A 22615-nucleotide genomic window follows, 5' to 3' on the forward strand; every position below is an offset into this window, starting at 1 on the left:
TGCTTTTTGATATACGGGTTCTCAGGTAACACCATTTCTTTTGACCCCTGCTCTTGAGCGCTATCGTTGATGGATTTCTGACAAACTAGGTATTGAAATAGTGAAACACTTCAGGGCATACTCACAAACTGAAAGAGATCAGAGAAGCATAATCGTCTTTCAGAGGTGCAGTTGTTCTTTTTAGGATAAAAGTTCTGCTGTTTCTGTGACAATTTCAGCGACTGAAGTCAGCACAAAGAAAAGTTTATCAGGCTGCAATATCTTTAATGTGTTGATTTGAAGAAATCTGTAGCAATTTTAATGAGCCCTTATTCTTGACTTAAAGTCTTGAATAGAATTGCATATTTCTGGGCATTTAGTGAGAAAAGTTATAGCAGTTACACCATCTACTAGCTATCCATAACTCTACCCACCGCTGTTCAGGACTAGACGGACACCATCATCACGAGAACTCCCAACCTCAACAGCTCATTTCTACAGATCACTATCGCAAATTACAACATATCACCGATTAGGAGACTAGTAATCCTGTCAAAAAAACAGGTTAAATTCCGGCTAGGTTGACTAGAAAAGGCAAGTGAAGAGAAAGAAAAAGAAGGACAATTCATTCCTGCATTTGTTCTAGTGTCTGGGTGACCTGGGGAGTATCTATGGCACAGAATGGCCTGTCCCCTCCCGCAGATAAAGGGCTAAAAATCTTATTGTTCTTTGTGCTCACTAAATCAGGGTTGAGGCGCCCCGTAAGAGGAGAGTGCCAGGAAACATGCTGAGCTGTTATACTGCCTTGAACAGTTTCTCTCCAAAGCCTCCTTTAAAAGCAACACAGCAGCAACTTAATTTTTAAAATATATTTATCCACCACTATTGTTAAACCCGCCATAAGAATTTCTGTTTTCTGGAGGAATAAGGCCATCAGCCTTTACATATCAACAAACAAGCAGAGAAAAAGCTTCTTTGTTAAGATATGGAGTGTCACTTTGGGGGGGGGGTAAAAACCGGAGGTGCATAAAACCGAATTCTGCCATTTAATTAGTAATCAGCAATGATCTGTCAGTCAGAGTTACTGTAATTCATGAACTGTTAAGTCAAAGCAAAAATGGCAAGTAATTAGGCTGTATCCATTAGAGCTTCACTAGCACTCACTCATAGTGTTGGGGTTTCAATCTGAGGAAGAAATGGAAGTGTGAAACTCCCTAATATATTCCGCCTTTTAATTAGCAATCAGTGCTGATTTGTCAGCCATACCAAGTCTAATGCATGAGCCACTGAAACACAGAAAAAAGGCACATTTTCAAAATCATTTATGCTTATATTTACATTCCCTCCAGGCTGAAACATTGGAGAAACTACTGAAATACCATCTTTGCCATCACAGAGCAGCAGAAAGCGTGTAGGAACTTACAATCCAACATAGCCAGTGAATTACTGACTGTTTGGGTAAAGCCAGAAGTTGAATATTTATGAGGGGTAGTCAGTACCTCCAAACACTGACAAATGAACATTATCGTCTTACCCGTACGCGAAACACAATCTCCAAGAGCACAGGAAATACAATTTATATTCCAGTCAATCCCATTTTAAAGGATCCATTAATAAATTGACAGCGTGCTTACCAGGCTGTTGCGATTTCCTCGATCTCTGGATGGAGAGGCGGTGGAAGAGAAGTGCAAAAAGTCATCCTTTGCCCGATCTTCACAGGTGCCAGGGAAAGCTGAGCTGAGGGCCAGAACGCAGCCGGCTTCCGAGCTTCGGTAGGTGCAAGGTTTCACCTCCCCCAAAACAGGACGGGCTCTACAGTGCTCCTGGTAAGAGGAGCAGCAAAGCTGGGCTCTCCAGCACGAGGCCAAAAGCCTTCTTCCTTCTTCCCCAGCCCTCCAAGAGATCAAGGTGCTGGGGGGAGAGGGGCGACGAGGGGTATGAGGGTTCTCCTTCTACCAACATTAATATAAATATCAGACCTGTAATTGCTTAATTTCACTAATATAAAGTACCTCTACTGCGTCTCCCTATGGAGGATAAAAACAAAAAGATGCTTCACATCTCTTTGTAAGTATTTTTTTTTTTTACTACTTCATATATGTATTTATACATGTAATAACTTGCTTCAACAGCAGAGGGTAGCTCCCGCTACAGTCAGGCTCTACTTAAAGTCGCTGCCTGTGTATGGATCACCTGACAAAGGCACCAAGACAGCTTAAACTAATTACTATTTGCAGGTAGGGTGGTAATTGCACTTCTAACTGCCTAAATTAGGCATACAAATGCATGGCTGCATTTGTATAGAGGCTGACAGACTGCTCTGCGCCAGCTGAAAATTCAGCCCTAAATAGTGGTAATGTTCTTAATCTGAAAATGACTCTTGTTTGCCTAACGTCTGACAGCGTTACATCTATTTCACTAGATGTTTAATTAGTTTGTTTTCATGGTGTTCTCATTTCCATTTTAGCTTTTGTTACTGATGGGAGAGAACAGGTTTCTGGCTCGGCACTTAAAACCCGTCCCAAGGCAAAGAACGCGGCACCGCTTTGCCTTCGCCCTTCCGATGTCAGCGCACAGAGCACTCAGCCAACATTTTAAGCTCTCAACAGCTTTTGTGTTTTTAAAGTACATTCTAGCTAGCCCCTGTTTTGTCTCTGATGGCTGGCTTTCAGAGGTTGTAAACATCCATCTCGCAGTGGAGTTTTCAGCTCCTATTTTTGAAACAGCAACTATTTTTCTGCAAAATACAGGTCAAGCCGCCCTGTTGAATCTACAACAGATTCACACACAGGTGCTCTCAAGCAGCTGTAATCTCTCCACCTTTTCTCTTTGAACAAAAACCTATAAAAGATTAATCATCTTAGTCCATAAATGCTTTAATAGCTTGCCATGAGTGGATGTTTATGAATTCTAGGTGTAGGTTTGTGAATGGCTGGACCACTCAGGCCCAGACTAAGCTACGTGAGGAAGTTCACGTGATTCAGATATGAACAAAAGGAGAAGAGTTCATCTCCAGCCTGTGTCCCAGGCTTTCTCCAGTCTCTTGGCCAGATGCCGGCTTCTTTAATACCTCGGTGGAGTTTTTTCTACTTTTTTTAAGCAAACAAACAAGCTATTGCTTCCTTATACATCACCCTGCCTCAGTACAAGCTTTAGTCTTAGTACTCCCTCCAAACTACACCCGATAGCTATACAGGCTTCTTAAACACCGTTTATAGTATAAACTTCTGAGCACTATTCTGTATGTCAACCAGTAGCAAAGATAGGTTGGTATGACAGCACATAACGTTCTCGCAGTGCACCTACTTGAAGGAATTTATGTCTCAGAGCGGTACTGCCCTGAACTTCCACGTACTAGTGAGGGAAGCGAGCAAGCCTGCTGCTAGGAACTGCGTTCTCCTTGAAAGTTTGGATCAGAACAGCGAGCCGTCCCCACCTAACACCCACCCAGCAGAAGACCCTTTCCTTTGGTAGCCATTCTTCAATTTTAAGAGGCACCAATTTAGAACGATGGTTAAGAGTAAGGATTTCTGTAGCGAGGAACACCAGCTCATTGACCTGTGTGATTTTGTACAGCCTACAAGAGGCAGTTGTGTTTTAAACAAAGATCATCTTTTGACCTCCTCTTCAGAGAGTTCCAGCCTTTCTGAATTAAAACAATTCTGTACGCTGAATGTGTGCTGGCTAACTCTTCAGCGCAGCGGTAAGTGAACGAGAGCGAGGTTGGAAAGAAATGTCCTTTTTATCCCAAAGTTTGTCCCTTAAGGAGCTACAGAACAGATCCTGTAGTTTTACTGATAGAGAAATCTCAGCATAAAGACTTAAGAAATTATACTTCATTCAACTAAACTCTGTGAACTGAAGTTTAAAAGATTATTCAGGAGATCTGAATTGCCTGTATCACAACTGAAGCTAGGTATTGTACAAAACCAGGTGACTGCTGGTACTCAACAAGGCACATTCCATTGCAGCTAGATGGTAAAAGTATTACTGTTTAAAATTCTGGGTTTGAGAGCTAGTCTCACCTAAAGCTTAAAAGAACACCAACAAAAATACCCCCCCAAACGATGTACTTGTTCCAATGCTACACGTGCACATAGTATTGGAAATGGAGATGGTGGGGGCAAACCTCTTGTGTAAAAATGTCTTATTTTTGCTTGTTTCTGTTTCTCTGGAGCACCTCTCGAACTTCGAAAGCTCCCTTCCACCTCTGATCCTGTTCTGTCACGTACTCAAGTTTCTTGCTGCTGTGTGACAGCTGTAAAACTAATAAGCACACTCTCCCACTGCATTATCCACTCGGTCAATAGAAATACTGAGCAGAGGCCCGGGCAGCCCCACTCGATACCACCACAGTGGATCCTAATAAGATTTACTGTCCAACAGGTAGAGATGAGCCAGCTCTGCACTCGCTCACTAGTAGCTTCCCCTCTGTGAGCAAACGTACAATACTGTCAGGCAAGGCAGCGCCTTGCTAAAACTAGGTCAGACGATTCCTACTTTTTTTCTCCAGTATCCAAAAGACTTGTTACACTGCTCTAGGTAATTAGGTTAAGAACAAGTTGTCAAATCAGCACATTAGTGTTAATTATTACCTATCCGCTTGCTATTTTAACCCAAAAAATCTCACTGTTTTCACTTCTCTCTATCTCACTGAAAAACTTCTTGTCCTGACGGTCAATATCCAATAAGCCGGTCAGGGCTTCAGTGCAATCCTCAGATACACAGTTGCGGTGCGTCCTCTCACCAGTTTGGGACCAAGCACGTCTGCAATTAACTGCTGTTAGAGTACATCACATTAGGGGATAGTCAAGTAACAAATCCGTTGTCTGATTTAAATCATCTCATCTAATTACAGGGAGACGGAGCTGCCCTTTTTCTCTTAGCCCTAACACAAGACTTCCTTTTTTTAACAGTAGACCTTTATTTTTTAATCAAAATGGGGCTGACTCATCCTGAAACTTGACATAATAGGTTAAAATAATAATGCAGCCAGATTGCAGGAGGGGGTAAAGTCACACTGGAGGAAGGGATAGTCTTCCTCCTTCTTCAAGAGTTCACAAGACTGAGCAGAACTGGTTCCTCCATTAGAAAGTTATGCGCAGTAACTGAAGAGCGGTGGGACTCAGCACTCTGAACAATCATTTTTCCATGCATTTAGCAACACAAGAAGCGTGCAGCACTGGTAATGACGATACCAGGCACTACAGTAAGCACTAGAGGAGGTTCAATTGGTTTCGAGTGCAAGTGAACTTGATGGAGAACCTAATACAAATAATTTGGAAATTAAAGATGACCAGAGGAATAATGACAGGCTGGTATTATCACAACTTTGCCTGGAGTGTACCAGGTTGAAGACACCCTTCAAAAAAATAACAAGAAACAAACAAAAAACATGGTTGATTTTTTAGCGTAGTATTTATTGAAAAGTTTATTATTTAAGTGTCAGTGCATATTTTTTAAGGGATAAGGACAAAAAACCCCATGGATACATGCATCCAGGGAAAGGGGGTGAATGGTGAATATATTAAGGAAAAAAGTTTGGTTCTGGCAGATTCAGGCCTACCACGTTGTATACTTTATTAGGAATAGCTATATAGCTAGTCAGAGTACAGCTGCAGGCTGGAGCCCAACACAGCGCTTGTTATGTGAAAAGACAAAGCAGACTCTCATAAAAGCTTATTTAGCAAAGCCATAAGCAGTGTTATTTTAAACAGTTTATTTACATTGCTTGGATTGGCAAAAAGAGATATAAAAGCCAGTTAAGTCTGACACATTCAGAAGCATCACTAATTACATATAGACATAAGACAAGACTCGGGTGGTTAAAAAGAAACCAGAAGTTGAGAACTCCTGCTAATACAGACAGACAGTTAAACCGTTAACGAAATGCAAAAATATACATATTTAGATAGTTCCTGAGATAGCACTGCATCATACTAACTGTTCAGAGGAGATGAAAGAAGAGAACTTACAGTTTTGAAGGAAGACACAAATAAATACATGAGGAAGCCAGGTAAAAGCCTTAGGAGTACTACACCGGAAGTCTGACACACCAGAAGCGGGCCCTCAAATTACAATGTCACACCAACAATCCCATGCATTAAAGAACGATTCGTTAACCAAGTGCGTGGAAGGTGCGGGGTTTGGGGGTTTGGTTTGTTTAACAGCCCTGCTAAAAGGGATTGTAATTGTTTTCCTCAGACTTACACTTCAAAAAACTTCAAAGGATTCAACTGATCATTTCTGATGGTCAAAGCTAAGTCACAGCCTTTAAAATACTGTTCATGTAAGGCCACATAACACACTACCGTATTGCAGTGAGGCTGCAGAAGACCATAATCACAGAAACTCAATTCTATTTCTTTATAAACAACTACATTTATAAAGTATTGGGATAAGCAGCTGTACTGTCATCCTTGAAAGGTCAGGTACTTCATAATGCATCTCCATTTAAGAAATCAACAATTCAAACACTAGAGTGCTCTGCCAACTGATGAAGTTAGGCAAGCGTAAGAGTCATCCAAACTAGTGGTAAGTTCTGCAAACTTCATCTTCATTTTAAAATCTGACAAACTAGTTTATTGCCTAGCAGGGACAATTTCCACACAAGAAAACACTTCTATTATGTTGGTGAGAAAATAAATTGGTGCAAGGGAATACTGTGTCTTAAATGAAGACCAAGTTACTTCTTCCACTGATTACCTGATCTGCTTCGATACAACTAAAAACCCCTGGTGATTTACTTAGTGTTATCTAACATTTTGCTAATCATTGCTAAGTGCTAATGACTAAGGTACCATTAATGTCAGTAGCAGGTCGTTTGAACAGCCAGCTGCTTGCCAGTCACACTACAATACAGCTTTGTATTTTAAACCTGCTTCATATCAAGTGGGTTGTTGATCGACTTAATGTATGACTTCTTTTTTCAAAGATTGAGGGAAGGCTGACCAAGGAAGGAGAAGGAACACCCTGTTGGGGAAGAAAGAAAAAAGTTATTTGACTATTGATTAGCCAATGTCAACAGTGCAGTAATCCTTTCTCAACCCTGATACCTACTGTTAAGGAATGTAATGGCACAGAAGATATTCGACATTGGCAGCTTTGGAATTAATGATTCGGCATTTCTAGATTTCGAACAGCAAAGTTAAACGGCACCAGACGAGAAGAACGCATATATTTTTAAAAATGCAGAAGAAATATTTTCCTTGTTACCAGCCTTGAGAGATTCAGGATGCAAGAACAAGTTTTTGAAGAGTAGCTCTTAACCAACTACTAGCGTATGTCTTGCGTCACACTTTTTGCAATAATAATCTCCCTCCGAGCTGAAGGCAAGACACATTATCATAATCTTCTAGAAATGGAGCTCCCCTCAGATCCTACAACTTTCTGTATTCTTAGCAGCTACGAGCATCAATTTAGATGCTGAACACAAGCCTTCTTGGCTACAGAAGGCAAGAGACATGACAATAATTTGTCAAAGCTTGCTTTAGCTGCGCCTGGATAGGCACAAACTAGGCAAAAAGATGACTTTTCTGGCACTAGGAGCATAGGCTGCTTCTGGGACTTAAAATGACAGCAAAACCTACACATCAATATGTAGCACTAAAAGTTAACCTCTGATACAGCTGAGATTTTACACTCTTTTTACATTAGACTTCAAGACACTTTCACAAGCCATCTTCTGTTGCTCTTTACAGCACCGCCGAGCTTTTCAGCATATAAACAGGTCATGGTCGTGAGGCAGCTTGCTGCACCTATACCCTTCAAGAATCTTTTAAATAGGGAAATTTTGAGCAGGTAAGGATATACCTCTTCACTTTGAGGTCTAATGACTGTTTGTGACATGTGTTCCATTTGCAGTCATAGACAATGTTTGAAAATGAGATCCTGAACTCCTCTTTATATAGCAGCTCTAATTTAGAATCTAAAGGATTTTATACAGGATATTTTCTCCATTTACAGATAGGGGAACATAAACTTAAAACCACAGGTAAAATTAGCTGCTCAAGACTTCCCTGCAACCAAGTTATTAAAGTCCTCAGAACTCTGGCCCGTGAGCTGCACTGCCACTTGGACAACTGAACTGAAACAACAATTGTTTAGAAATGAATTAAGAAAAAAACTCAGAAAAAATACAGTTAAAAGCATTTGTGAAAGAATTAACTTTGCACCCAGAACTAGAAATAGGACTAGACCACATGTGAGTGTTGACTCCAACCCTGTGCATTAGAGCAACTCAAAGAAAAGCTTCCATCCAGAAAATTAACACCGTTTAATACACTTTGTGTATTCTAGTGTTTTATATAGTTGTTCCCTGCCATCTTAGTTTAGAAGAATCAAGACTTTTTTGCTCACATTATGCAAGATGGGCATTAACAATCAGGATTTGAAGAACAGAATTTTTCGGCACCACGCTGCTTATCATCTCCAGCATCACCACAAGTGGCAGTAATAATAGGGATAGGACACAGTCTGTCCAAGGCATGACCATTTAAGCTTTCCAAGTTGGAAGAAGTTTTTTCTTCTACAGCATTTGAAAGATGAATAATTGGAGAGCCAGGACACAGCACTGGTCGAGGCCTGGAATTTTGAGCGCTCCAATCAGAGTTGGAGCGATGAACATTAACACCACATTTGACAGATCCATTTAGGCTGCACGCAGAAGGTGAACGAGCAATCTACAATTAGGAAGGGGTTTGAGAGTTAGTCCAAACAAGAAAGAGCCCGAGCATCCAAGCTTTGTTGATATTTTTACAATATAGCTTTTCTACACCAAAAAAAAAAACCCACATAAACACAGGACAGGGTTTTATTTCAATAAAATAATGTCTGAATAATGCTTTGACTCTCCAACAGACTCAGGACAGGTTTCCTGCAGCTTTAGTTCCCTCCTCAAGAAGTGCACTCGAGGGGTTGGAATCCAAACTGCCCTTTTCCCCTCAACCTTGCAATTCAACCAAAAAGGTTTTATACAAGGTCAGGGGTGTGTGGGATTGGTTAAAAAAAAACAAAAACAAACCCACAACATATGCTCTGCTGCCAAGCTGCAGCTTACTGCCTCAGAGGTTCAAGAACTCTTGGAAGATTTTGAAATACGAAAGTAGTTTTTACTACTATAAGTTCCTATCGTTTTGTGGAAAAAAATATTTTTGTATGGGGTAGACATGCACAGAGAGAAAAGTACATGACTTGCATTTTCATGAGAAATGAGATACAGTGCTGGATCAAAATGAAGACAGGATATTGGAATTTGAGAACAATCGTTGGAGCAATCATAGTTGAAAGAAGAAAGATATCCCAGTGTGACCATACCCCAGCCCCCTGTAGACTTTTTTATTATTGCCTCCAAAGCAAGGGCGTCCACTGTGATACTTCCTCCTTTATTAATTCATATTTTCTCATGCCTCTCTCATGTGGGAGAGCAGGGCAATACCTTTATGTTGTACAATTTAATGGGCACTCAAACACACTGAATTAGCTCTATATTAAGGTACTTGCATACAGGCAGGATACACAAAAAATCCCATTCTTGGCATTCGATCCTACAAACTACAGTCTTTAAAGTAGATGCTTATTCAGCACACAGATTTACTGAAATACTAGAATAAAAGTGAAGATGATGGAAACACTGCCAACCCAGATTTGGAGGAATTTTTCCGAGACTGCACCAGGAAATTGAGTTTGACCTAACGTGGCAAAAAAGAGCCGCAACAGGTAGACAGTGTGGTGGTGCAGCCCCCCAGGCCACTCTGGGATCCCAGCATGAGCCCTATTGTGTTGTTATCTTGGTCATAACGACTCGGGCGCCAGGCGATCTCTGTCCACGCCTGGGCCATCTGCTCCCTGAATGGCACATCAGGACCACCCTGAGATCTCGGGATAAGACCCATCTTGCTGTTATCTTGGTCATAACGACTCGGGTGCCAGGCGATCTCTGTCCACGCCTGGGCCATCTGCTCCCTGACTTGTGCACCAGAATTGTGGCCAGAATGTAAAATAGTAACCAAAGCCAACCATCCCGACCCTATAACCAGCGATCCAAGAGGGAGACCCTTTGAACTCTCCAGGACCGCGGCGGGCGGTGTGACCCTGTATCTGCCCCCGGGCTGGGACACATCTCAGGGTGGATTTTGTGAGGACAAAAAGGACTGATTTCGTGAGGTTTGCCGGCCATAGGCTGAGGAATGCCAGCACATACAAGTGAGTAATTTGTGAAACACACGGAAAGGGAAATTTTATTCACATGTTAACCTTGGTGTGTGTGCGTGCAAGTCAGCTATATATTTATATATATCTCATCCCTATTCTTATAGGCCATTGACCAAGTTTGAGACTACAATTAGACCTAGCCGCACTTCTCTCTGAAAGAAGTTTAGAAAGCAAAGGGGTCTATTCTGAACCTCCTTATCCCCTGCATCCACAATCCCTCTGTGAATCATTGTAACTTAAGTATACCTCAGTTTTCCTTTGTTCGCTACTTCTAAGTAATAGAGCGAACCATGTCATTCTCAAATGTTTAACTAAGTCGCTGTTGATTGTAAAAAATTCCATCACATTGCTGTTTTAAATTGGCTGATGCTGTTAAGAATTGTACAACCTAACACTGTGATCTATCTCAAAAATATTAATAGTCTTAAATTGCTGACTAAAGCTATGTAACCAATGATATTCCCGACCATTTGGTATAGTGGGCAGGATGCACAAGGTTGTATTTGTGACAATTTGGTGTCGTCGGCCATATCCACATACCTGCTTTTGTGACAGGCATAGCAAAAGAGTTGCAGTATGTAGAACAACATATTATTTTACCAAGTTCTTAAACATGTATAATTCCTTCCCTTTTAAAAAAACTTTCAGGCTGCAGCACCTGTATTTCTCTACCCTTCCTTCTCAGTTTACCTCACAGGATGTGTATCATCTCACTACTTTCATTGATACTCTCACCACACTATTCAGGGTTGTACACCACATTCGTATATATTGTCCAAAATCAAAAGCATGAATCAACATAAGACCGTGTTAGAAGTTTCTCGCTCTCTCAGAAGAGGACACATATTCAATCTTTGGCAAAAGAGAGGGTTCCACACACACACAACTTAATTGTACAGGGTAACTCCCAGTTTCTAGCACACAGAGCAGATTTTTCTGAATTTTCGGCAAGCAAGCTGTCTCATTAAACAACTGTTGCTCAGAAAATAACACATCTATCAATGTAGTTAAAAATAAGTTTTTTCCACTGTGGATCTTGAAATTGTTAAAGTAAGATCAGTACTAGACATTAAAATAACTGTGATCTTGAAAAGGTTACTTATTTGGCCTGCACAGCCAAATCACTTACCGCTAATGACGACGTACTAGTCAGTCGGCTGCCTATATAACTCTCATTAGCTGAACTGGGACTTCTTCCTTCTGTTGCACTATGTGACATTAAAGCCCTTCGAAGAGCTCTCTTTGGTGTTTTTGAGAAAGAAAATGCTCTTGTAACCTGAGGAGTTTGACAAGCAGTTATACACTGACAAAAATCAGGCTGTAATAATTACTACAATATAGGCTACCATTCAAATTTTGAACATGTGTAGGCCATGTATCAAAAGTTAATTTGACTGTATCAAAACTAGCCAAACACCCACACGCCCACAAGCTGATCCAACTTTTAAGGCTCCCCATCATCCCTGCTCTCTCACTCTGTCCAAATATGACAATGGCATGGTGGGGGAAGAGGGCAGAGACTCAGAGAGAAGTCAAAGTAAGGTCTAGCCAACTCTACTTCCCCACATCCCTTGGGTTCTGCAAAGTCAGGCCCCCCCTTCTTTAAGTTCCTCTCAGGTTAGTCTTCAGCTGCTTCCAAACTACAGCAGCCTCACAGTTTTGTCTAAGAAACAGTATTATCATTGTGAACATAGTAAGCCTGCTGCAAGGGCGCCGAGAACGAGGAACAATTCCTTCTCGCTGCATTGTCCTCTGTCACTCCTTCTCACCACCACAAACTTGAGCAGAACCAAACCCAGCACACAGAGCAGACAGGCAGCCTTCCTCCTGCCTCCCAGCTAGGTCCTCTTAGCAGAACAGGGCACAGTTCCTCAGGCCATTAGCTGAGAGCAGCTCATCCATACGCAAATGAAAGCGCATACAGGCAGACACCAGCATTCAGCGCTTACTTCCTATTCCAAAGTCTGTTTTATCACCAGGACACACATACTCCACACCCATTCTACTTTTGAAGGTACTTGAATTTAGATACTTGCATGCAGCTTTAAATCCCCATTCAATACGCTGAAAATAGTTACGGCTGAGAGTTGGAGGCTTTTGTAATATATTTATAAGATGCAAAATATTAAATTAAGTTCCATAACAGACTCAAAAATGACTACATAATATCTATGACCATAGTACTTAAAACTATGCGTAGATACTCCAAAACTACTCAGTCAAAAGCTCAAATGCACCCCACCTTCCGTCTTTAAGGAGCATATACTTAAGGGTTTTAGTTCAGATTAAGTTTTTCCTGTCACTACTCTAAGTACTATAAATCACCTGAAACAGGAATACTAGCGTGATTCCCTGGCTAAAATGGGATTTACTATAAAGCATTATCTTTGAAGTATCTTACCTTTTTTGACGTTTTCTTTATTGCCCTGGAGGCTCTGCTTAAAGTACTGTCCATATCCTTAGTATTTACTTCAACTGATTCAGGATCAGCAGTATAAATGAGATTTTCCTACAGACAAAAATAGTCTTAATGGTCAAACATCAGCACTTGTCAAATCATCATTCTCCATTTCATTAGGTCACATTTAGAGGTTTTAATTACCAAATTCCTCCATAGTTAACTTCTAATATACAGTTAAGCAGCTATTTGCTTTCATGCCATTTCATGAGATTAACTGCTGGTGCAATCAGCTTATGAAACCACTCCATCAGTAGTTTTCCATTTGGTTTGTTTGATTCAGTTCCAAGTTCAGGGTTGGCCAAAGCAAAGGCAGTAATTCTGAAGTATACCTGGGGAGCTTCACAACACATACACCCCTTTCTTTCACTGACACATCTAGCACTCTTCTGAAGTGAGATCTCGATGGGTCTAGCTGTCAAACGTTAAGACTTTCAGCTTAAACCCAACAGATGTTTCAGAATAGCAACTGGGGTTTTTTCATGCCTCGTTCTTAAACTTTAGCATGTGCAAAGCAACCTCTGGCTAACTACTTAAAAACCTGGGGCAGCGGGGCACACGTGGGAGCGGGAAGTTGCTGGGGGTTTTTTGTTGTTGTTGCTTTGGGTTTTTATTTTGAGAAAAAGACAGTTTACCTAAAAGTTTTGAAAAAAGTCATAAGGACACCAGCTGGCAAGCTGTAGGGCTGCCCAAAGAGCCTAACAAAGAGTAGGTAAAGCCTTTACTGCCACCATGTGGCAAGGTCAACGCTATCTCATTCTCACATAATGCTTCAGAGTTCCTGAAAACCAGGGAAAAGGGGAAGTGTGCTTAAACTGAAGCTCAATTTGACATTCAAATCAGCAAGAAAGGAAGTATTATAGTTGGTACAAAGCAGTGGTTACAGAAATTGTAACTAACGGGATTCAGCATAGCAGGTTACAATTTGTCAGCATTTGATTCTGAACATCCTGGGGCAAGAGGGAATGATACCTTTATTACACAAAGATTTAATTTCTCTTTAAAAACGCCAACATTTTTCCATCCCTTCATGTTACATGTAACACAAGAGACTGAAGATAGGATGACAGGCAGATTAAAGTAAATTAACACTTCTGAATCATTACTTTTCCTACTCAGTACCTAAAAAGGAAGGAAAAGCACAAAGCCAAGTTTCTTTTTCATAAGTCCCTAGGTGACAAGCCAAACAAATAAAACTAAGATGCTATTTTGATCCCTTAACTACCTCTCCTGAAACAAGGATGTTTTCAAAAATCAGACAACTAAATATGGTACAGTAAGAGTACAACGCAGAACAAAACATTTCTAGCTTAAACCCGAGCTGTTTCAGCTCTATGTACTGCACGTATTCTCAAATTTGGATGACTGATAGGCATACACTCTTACATAATTAAAACATTAGCTGGAAGTCTCTTGCCCTAATTGGAGAGGACCTACTCTTCAAATTAGTAGTTTTCTAGGTGTGGAAAGCCCACACACTGAACTTCTGAAAATGTGAGGAGGCCAGTGCCTCCTTTATTTCCTTGGTTTACGGTTGTAGGCTCCTGTCTATAGGAGGAAGATGCTTCGTGTCTCTTACATTACGGTGCCCACGTAGATACGGTGTAGACAAAGAATTCAACCTAACAGAGTTAAACCAAAATGCATGATTCGTAATGCTGGGATTGTAAATTGAAACATAGCTATCAAAGAAGCAAGCTGAAGACAATTCCGTTCAGATCTGCAGTGCAGAGTTTAATTTATTTTTTAAATTTATTTATTAAATTATTTATTTTATTATAATTATTTTTAATTCATTTATTTTTTAATTTATTTATCTTAATTTATAATTAATTTGTGATGTGATTTTTAAGTACGTATTAGCTTCTGTAGAAGCAAACTTCCAGGCTGTTTCCTTTTCCACCGTTTAACCACTTACTTGCAGATGTGCTAGCACAAATATTTTCTGCTCTGCTTCACCTCTAGCATGTCCACTAATACCAAGTTCTTTAGCTTCATGTGCTTTAAGCCAAAAGGAGAGAAATATTTCCAATCAGCAACATGGTACTTACTGCATCTGCTTTACATATAGTGTTAGCCACATGCCGACACAGCATCTTTAACCACTCTTCTTTAGGAGGTTCTTCAGTTGTCATCTGGAAACTGAGTAGCTTGTTGTTGAGTTCTGTAGGTGGCCGCACAACTAAGGCAAAAGCTTTATGGCAATCTACAGTTTATAAAAAAAAGACCACAACACATAAAACAGAGGCAAAGAGTTAAGATACAGAATAATCATTTTTTTCATCTAATTGAGAGGGAAACCTTCAGAAGAGATAACCCTCCATATGCCAGGAGCTAGAGTTAGGGACAATATGATTTGGGTAAGGATTTTTTCTTTGTTTACACAATAGCTGTTGTACCACTTGCAAGAGCACTGAGTTCTGTCCACATCACAGAATGGTACGGCTTGGAAGGGCCCTCTGGAGCTCACCCCATCCCACCCCCTGCGTGAGCAGGCACCCCCAGAGCAGGGGCACAGGGCCACGTCCAGGCGGGGGGTGAATGTCTCCGGGGAAGGGACCCCACAGCCTCTCTGGGCAGCCTGTGCCCCTGCTCCGGCACCCGCACAGGGAAGGGGTTTGTCCTCATGTTCAGGTGGAACTTCCCATGTTCAAACTTGTGCCCGTTGCCCCTTCATCAAGGGGCTGCTATCAGCTGGTTCATGCAACAGTTTATTCACCAAGTAATCTGCATACTACATTCAGCAGACCAGTCAGTCTTTACTGGATCTAGCAGTAAATATCAATTTCATTCTCTAACTCACGAAATGTTGAACAGATAATTTCCCTATCAACAGAGAAGAAGGAAAACAACATTTATCCAGCAGAAGAAAACAGACATCAGTACTATATATGACACATTAAAATAGTCAAGTTACAATGGTTTTACTGTTTAAACTTGACAAAGATTGCTCAGTTGATAGCAGAAAAGGTGTCAGTACAAGGAATTCTCAAGCTCATACAGAACTTCAAACAGAAGCTTATATTAAAAATCACATACCTAACACACAACAAATATACCTTAGCATTCTATCCCACAACAGCAGACCTTCATCCTTTATACTCTGAGCCACAGTTTTCATTAGCTATTCACAGCACTTCAACACATACAGACCTTCTGTCTCCCTGATGTCTAGGACTTTCTTGATCTGGGAGAGAGGCATGAGAACAACGTGCTTGAGAGATGCAGGAGGCCTTGTGTGGCCATGTGGACTCTTGAAAGCACCAATAACTTTATGCCGTTTCCTCGCAATCTGCGGTTAAATAGAAGAAAGGTTAGAGTTAGAAAGTCTATTGCCGCTGGTTTACTTCTCTATTCTTTTACCTTCTAGTATACAGGAAGGCACACAAAGCTTTGCCACAGGAAAATACTCTAAAGAGTATTTAGCTCCATTTATTCTACCACATAAATCTTTATAGAAGCCCCTTATCTCGCTATTCACTGTTACACTTCAAGTGGCCCAGCAATACTTGTCAATTAGCATCAATACGTTCCCCCCCTCAAATAAATTAAAAAAAAAATCAAGAGAGGAAGTAATTTTGCATTACAGACCTCAATTCTTCCCCGCAAAACAAGCAAGGGCCCTTTGAAACCTACCACAAGGCGCTCTAGATTTAAACAGAGGAGACAATGTCTGTATGCATGAACCAACTTAGGCTGTGGTGAGTTTTGTCCTAGAAATATCACTTGCTGTTGCTTGTGCATACCGCCATCAAGTGGGTTTTGCAGTGGAGGTTGGTCAGTCAGTTTTTACTTTACATTAACACATAAGTATCTCTAACGTTTTAAGCAAGGTCTCTTCAGTTGCTTGTGTCTTGTACAAGAGATAAGCCAAGCTTTCTCAAAAGTGTTTTCATTTTCTTTTCCTTCCTTTACAAGGAGCAACGAAGCTGAGTCAACTCGACTCCCAGGAAGAGTTCATCACTAGTCACAACTGCAAGCTTTTGTCTTTAAGTGCTGCTTAAGACAGCACTAGTTTTGGATTATTTTACAGTCCGTCTTCTAGGAAGACAATGTTCTTTACTGCTGTAGACAGTAACAAGTACTTCCATAAAGGGTCCTTTACAACCTCAGTTTCTCCACGTAAGTCTCTGAACACAGTTAGATTACTTTTCCCTCCTAGTTCTTCCTAACATACCGTTAGTCTAAGGCATTTAATATGCAAGTTTTTTTTGTAGCCTAAGCACAGACAGACCTACCCTAGAGGCCCACTGTTTACTCACATTAAATATGACTAAACTTTAAAAGGACAAATGCCCCACTGTGCCAAGGACTCCAGCACTCTCTCATCTATCAGCACTACTCAAAGTGCTATTTAGATAAACATTTTTTTCTTAACATACTAAGCTGCTTTTAAATTTTTTGATCTGGCTGCAAGACATTAAAGGCTACGTTAACACCTCTCAACCATCCAGAATTGACTAGCTACTTGTGTTGGCTTATACAACAGCCAAAGGAAAGGCAACATCAACATGTGTTGAGCCATCAGTTTTCTGTGACTTAGAATTCTGCCTCAAAGTTTTTAAATTTTACTTGTTTACATTCATATGTAGTGTCAAGCCTTTTATAATTCAATTCATGAGATGTACTTATACAGTCATCTTACCTCTAGGCAATCGTTGAACAGGAAGAGTGTGACCTGTTCTCCCCTGTCACAGAGGTCATCACCAAGTGCTACGGTTTCCAAACGCTTAACTAAGCTTCGGTGAGAGGACAAGAGATTGGCCTATGCGATAGAAGCAAAAAGCTCATTAAGCATTTAGTTCAATGGCTGGATTAAGGCTTGCTTACAACTTAATGCTGGAAATCTGTTTAAAACCAGCACCATTGCATTTTAACCACACATATTTTTGCAATGGGAGCAAGCAGGCACACAGCAGTTTTATAGGTCTGCAGCTTCAGAGAAATTACTTACTGGGCATCCATCAACTTCATAGACAACATCAAAGAACTGCCTTTGTGCCTCTGTTTTTCTTTTGTCTTCATTAATATGCCTGAGGGAAGTATATTATATTTATCTTCAATATCAAGCAACAGTAAGTGAATGCACTGCATTTAAGACATACAAAAATAATGAAGCTACACATTCAGAGACAGAGTTTACACAGCAGCACTGGACAAAAAACAACCACACTTGCTCACTGAAGTATCCAAATACCATATGCTAAGCACATAGGAAACTTCAGACCTAGAACAATATTCTTGTCACATTATCAGTAGTTGACACACCATTCACAGTTAATATGTAATTCCCTTCCCTGCCCCATAAGGAGACCAACCCAACACAGTTCTTCACAGCCTGCATTTTATCCCCCCAAGTCAAGCCTGCAGCTCACCAAGAAGCAAATGCAGGAAAAACAATTTAAAATTGTTGTTGTTAAAAATCAGACAAACATTTACCCAATTAATACAGGAGGCCTTATTGCTGGAGACGCACACTACGTTTCAAGAGAGGAGAGACTTAATCTAAACAGCTTCAGCTTTAAGCTAATTAACTTGTGGAATGGTGCCAAGAATAGCTAATACAGGACCAGAAGAGAAACACATCCTTCCAGGGGATATACGCAGAGAAGAAAGATTTAAAGACAAAACATCTCTCTTCCATTCCAGAGGCAATAGATAGGAGTAAGAGGTAGAACCGAACAGAGGATTTGGGAGGTTCAGCTTCACGCTGAGGCAGAGAGTCAGCAGAGGTTCAGGTAGAAGTGCTGGGTAACAATGCCCTAGACTCAAGAGCATTCAAGAGCCGCCCCGGCACACAACGCCAAAGTGACAACAGTGGCCAAGGGGAGACTGAAGAACACGCAGAGTTACCTACACTTGCCTGGAGACTAGAGTTATGGCAACAACACACTAAGAGCAATTTAGAAATTTAGAAGGAAGAGAGATCTAAATGTATAGCAGTTTGTTTTATAGGATGAGCATCACTTACGTCATCACCTCCTTTAATGATTCAATAGCTCTTTCTAGAGTTGTTTTATCTGGGTTCTCTTCTGCTGTATGCTTCTTTATATCTACAGTTACAAAAAAAAAAACCACACACACATCACAAGTGCCTGAAAAATTCAAGTTTAAACTGTAAGTCAGCTAAGGTGACTGAAGAAATCACAGCTATCCTGGAGTCCAAAGAGCCTTGATTAAGAGGGGAAGTAGACTGGGAGGCAATTGTCCATGGATCTCATTGAGAAAATCCAGCCTACGATACAAATCAAACCCTCAAAATTTAAAAAAATTAAAAAAAAAAAATCAACAAGCCCACATGTCATTTTTGTTGAAGTGCAGAGACAAGCATAAAAGTCCTTTTCTAACCAAAGCAAAGGGCGGTGCTGTGGTCTTTTAATTATTATTTTTGTTAATGTAATCATTATTACAGCAAGTGGTTGATACCAGACGGGACACATGAAGCTGTAAGCCTTGTCAGTATGAATTGCTCTCTAGTTTATGCTAGTTGTATTTGAATCTCAACTACAGTTGTATTTGAAGAACAGAGCAAACTTTTCCTCTACCTGTAGCCTGCAAATACATGAACAAGTGCAATTTAGCCAACAGTACACTTTCTTCAATAATTGGTCTTGCTGCCTGCCTTTAAGCATGATTAACTCCTAGAATCAATCTTATCTCATATGAGAAAATCTGCTGCTAATTATGACAAAAAGCAGACATTATCTTGGTTTTAACACCTTCACAGACAAACTAATAAAAAAATACATCACTAGATTACCATTTAGTAGTAGAGCAACGCTGGGCAGCCTTTGAACAGGACGGATAAGGAGTTCAGCTAGGCTTTGACGGCCACATTCAGGTTTAGCTTGGTTTATCTGAGGAAAAGAAAGGGGAGAAAGGAAATAATTCTTACCTGGTTTTGTTTCTTTTAAACACACACAACCAAAAAAATAAATCACAAACTAGGAGAAAGATAGTCTTCCCTGAAACTAGCATTACAGTAATAGTGCGAGAATCATTTACCACAGACTCAGTCGTTAACAGACCACATTAAAAAAAAAATGCATTTTATTCAAATCTGCGCAGTATTTATCACTACCTATGTTGTCAGAACATCCCATTTTAAACTGTCCATATTATCAACCCTTCAGTCCTTGTTTCAGATGCTAAGGCTAATGTGGAGTGGGACGGGGGGGACCTGTTCTCTTATTCATTTCCCCATCTTTTAGATATCAATACTTGGATATAATTCGTGATCCCTCAGAAAACATGACCTGAAACCTGTAAGTTGGATTACTCCACTATTTCAGAGACACTTGTTGGATATAGAAGAGGAGTTCAAGCTACAAGGCACTATTAGTCAACTATATGCCTTTATCTGAAGAGCCCAAGAGTATTAAGGCCCATCTTCAGGTAACTCTTTCTTTGATCATCTTCCTGTTAGATCATCACTGTTATGTTCCTATTCATCAGCCACAAGAATGTTGAGAGATTCTATCACCCTGGAACTTCACAGCTGCTGCAAGCGAGTTAAAAGCTATTTCAAAAATACAAGTCTTTTAAACTCAGGGAGGGGGAATCAATAAAAAGCAGTAGCTCTAGTTGTGTCTTCTATAAAGACAAGACGTCTTTGAGAGAACATAATCAGAATGCACTTTTTTCAGCAACAAAGGCATATAATCAAACTACCTTGAAAGCTTTATAACCGAGGAGGAATGGGGACCTCTTACGAAAGAGTCTTACCAGGAGCTTGAGGGATTGAAGTTCAAATCCTCCCTATTTCTGTCTCATCAAGAGATGCTCACATTACTCCAAGCTTACAAAATTGCACATTCTTCCATCCACTGCATTTAGTAGTAGTTTACTCGGTAATGGTGTCCATGTTCTAGTCAATGACTTAGTTCTGCAGACACTTACCTTTAGGAAGGCATGAAACCTTGGCTTCTGTTTTTCACATCTAGTAATAGTCTCCTTGCTCATTTCGAAGAAATTCACAAATGGAGGGTATGTTTTCAACAAGTCTTTTGACTGAAAGAAACAACTGTTATGGCTCTGCTTTACATATTCTGTAGCATTCTACATATGTTCACATGCCCTGAGCCATACAAAGCTGCTCAACAGCACATTTCAATAAAGAATAATAAAAAAAAGTGTTGTAAACTCATGCGTGTTCACAGAACAAGTTAAGACATTTTTGCCTGCCAGATGCCCACGTTTCAATGCTGCTGATTAAACGCAGACTGCTCTCAGCAACATCAAGTACACATGTGACAATCTTAGAAGCTGCTGAGCAGTAGAAGGCAGTTTCTCATCTATCAAAAGGCTTTTGGTGAAAATTTTGGAAGTTTCAGACAGGTGTTTTCTCCAGTTACTGCAATCACCTTTAAAAGGCACTAAACAACCAGAAGCAACACCTTAGACTGAAAACTTCTGAATGCCAAACACTATTTGCCTCAAAACGATCAGGTCAGCAAAAGCACAAGATACCTAGCAGACTACTTATATTAAAATGCATTGCAGTCCCAGACCCAGCTTTCCTGTTCTGCACATTCCATCCTTGGGAAAACAAGGAGTCTTTATTTGCTTACACATTTCAAGTCTTGAAGGAAGAACACAAGAAGCTTCCCTGACAAGTTATTTTCCTAGTTATTTACTATTAATCAGAGGCAACAGAAAGCTACGACTAAAGGAAGAGCCCCCTTTTAACGTCTGAGTAAAAAAAGCACATCTGTAGTGTTGCAAATTAGTTCTATTTGGAGTTTTACCCCCCTCATACAGATGGACAGGTACATACACCTAAATTTGACATGGATTACCTATACGAAGTATAACACGTAACTCAACTGAAAAGCCCGAGCAGAAAATACAATGATACCAGTTAGCATTCTGTCTCATGCAGTAGTGCTCTGCTTGTGCTTGCTAGCTCCTACAAATGCATTATTTGTAAGGCAAGGTAATAGCTCATAGTAGTTCTCACGCACAAAAAAAAAATCCCAGAAACTTACATATTTAAGAATGATATCACCAATACTTTTGCTTTCAGTCCAATTCATCATAAGATCTTCTAGATCTTCCTAGAATATATGCAGGGATGGGGGGATAAAAACAAGGTGAGAATGAACTGCATAAAGCTGTAAGATGGGATCAGTGTTCTGCCAGACACATATCATTAGCTGTGTGTGTTTCAATGCTGACAAAACAAGCAATCCTAAAAGTTGTACAATTTCACATTAAGCCCCTTCAGGCTACCGGGAGCTGAAAGCAAGACACCTCTGGCTTACTGAATATATATAGTTTTGAACCAACACGAGCAGAGCCTAGGAGTGTATCAGCACTAGCCAGCTCTGCAACAAGAGGACACTGCTGTGCCCAACACACTACAGGATGTATCCCAAGTGATTTTTAAAAAAGTATACAGAGAAGACAGTTGAGCCAATTCTAATTAAGAGTGCACAACCCCTATAGGACTCTTAAGTCCATAAGACAGGATTGAAATAGAACTAGCATAGATTTCCCTCGCTGCACCAGGGTGTCAAGGAAAGTGAGACCAAGCTGTTAAGCCTGTATCAGCTTGATAAGGATCAAGCTTATTCACTGTCAGCTGATAACAGGGACAGGAGGGCACAGCTGAAGGTTCAGGATTTACTGCCAGCAAAAAGGATTCATCATTAATATTGGTCTGTTGCTACCATTTCTCTTACCTTTATTACACCAAAGATGAAGGAAAACACAACCACTGTGTCTGAGCAACTTTGGCTACACTGCATGCTGCAGGTGAGTCCTGCTTGACACATGGACACACATGCTCTACTTTCAGCTCAGTGGCACATATCGATGCCTATCGTGGTTAATCAGACTGGATCCCCACAGTTAGAAAAAGCCCAGACAAACCCAAAACCAACCCAAAAACCCCACCAAACCACAGGCAGTCTGCAAGTCCCTCTATTTTAAAACCCTGCTGTGAAATGCAGACAGGAACAGAGA

At 40.5% G+C, this 22615-nt stretch overlaps 1 protein-coding gene across 4 annotated transcripts in view; it reads right to left on the bottom strand.

Moving 5' to 3' along the window:
* Window positions 1-5378: 5378 nt before the first annotated feature.
* Window positions 5379-22615, bottom strand: part of ECT2 (epithelial cell transforming 2) — a 29973-nt gene continuing 12736 nt past the window's right edge. For 3 of the 4 annotated variants that reach the window (XM_075098466.1, XM_075098465.1, XM_075098464.1), the window contains 11 exons: window positions 21637-21705; window positions 20549-20659; window positions 19410-19506; window positions 18621-18702; window positions 17604-17682; window positions 17295-17414; window positions 15803-15941; window positions 14701-14855; window positions 12593-12700; window positions 11321-11467; window positions 5379-6951 (listed from right to left, as the gene is read on the bottom strand). In XM_075098466.1, the coding sequence (XP_074954567.1) occupies window positions 6862-6951; window positions 11321-11467; window positions 12593-12700; window positions 14701-14855; window positions 15803-15941; window positions 17295-17414; window positions 17604-17682; window positions 18621-18702; window positions 19410-19506; window positions 20549-20659; window positions 21637-21705 (1197 nt within the window). In that variant the 3' untranslated portion in view covers window positions 5379-6861. Of the gene's footprint in view, window positions 6952-8337; window positions 8661-11320; window positions 11468-12592; window positions 12701-14700; window positions 14856-15802; window positions 15942-17294; window positions 17415-17603; window positions 17683-18620; window positions 18703-19409; window positions 19507-20548; window positions 20660-21636; window positions 21706-22615 lie in introns of all 4 variants that reach the window. The other variant, XM_075098463.1, reaches the window with a different exon arrangement.

This window comes from Phalacrocorax aristotelis, chromosome 7 (assembly GCF_949628215.1).
Source record: "Phalacrocorax aristotelis chromosome 7, bGulAri2.1, whole genome shotgun sequence".
Taxonomy (NCBI): Eukaryota; Metazoa; Chordata; class Aves; order Suliformes; family Phalacrocoracidae; genus Phalacrocorax; species Phalacrocorax aristotelis.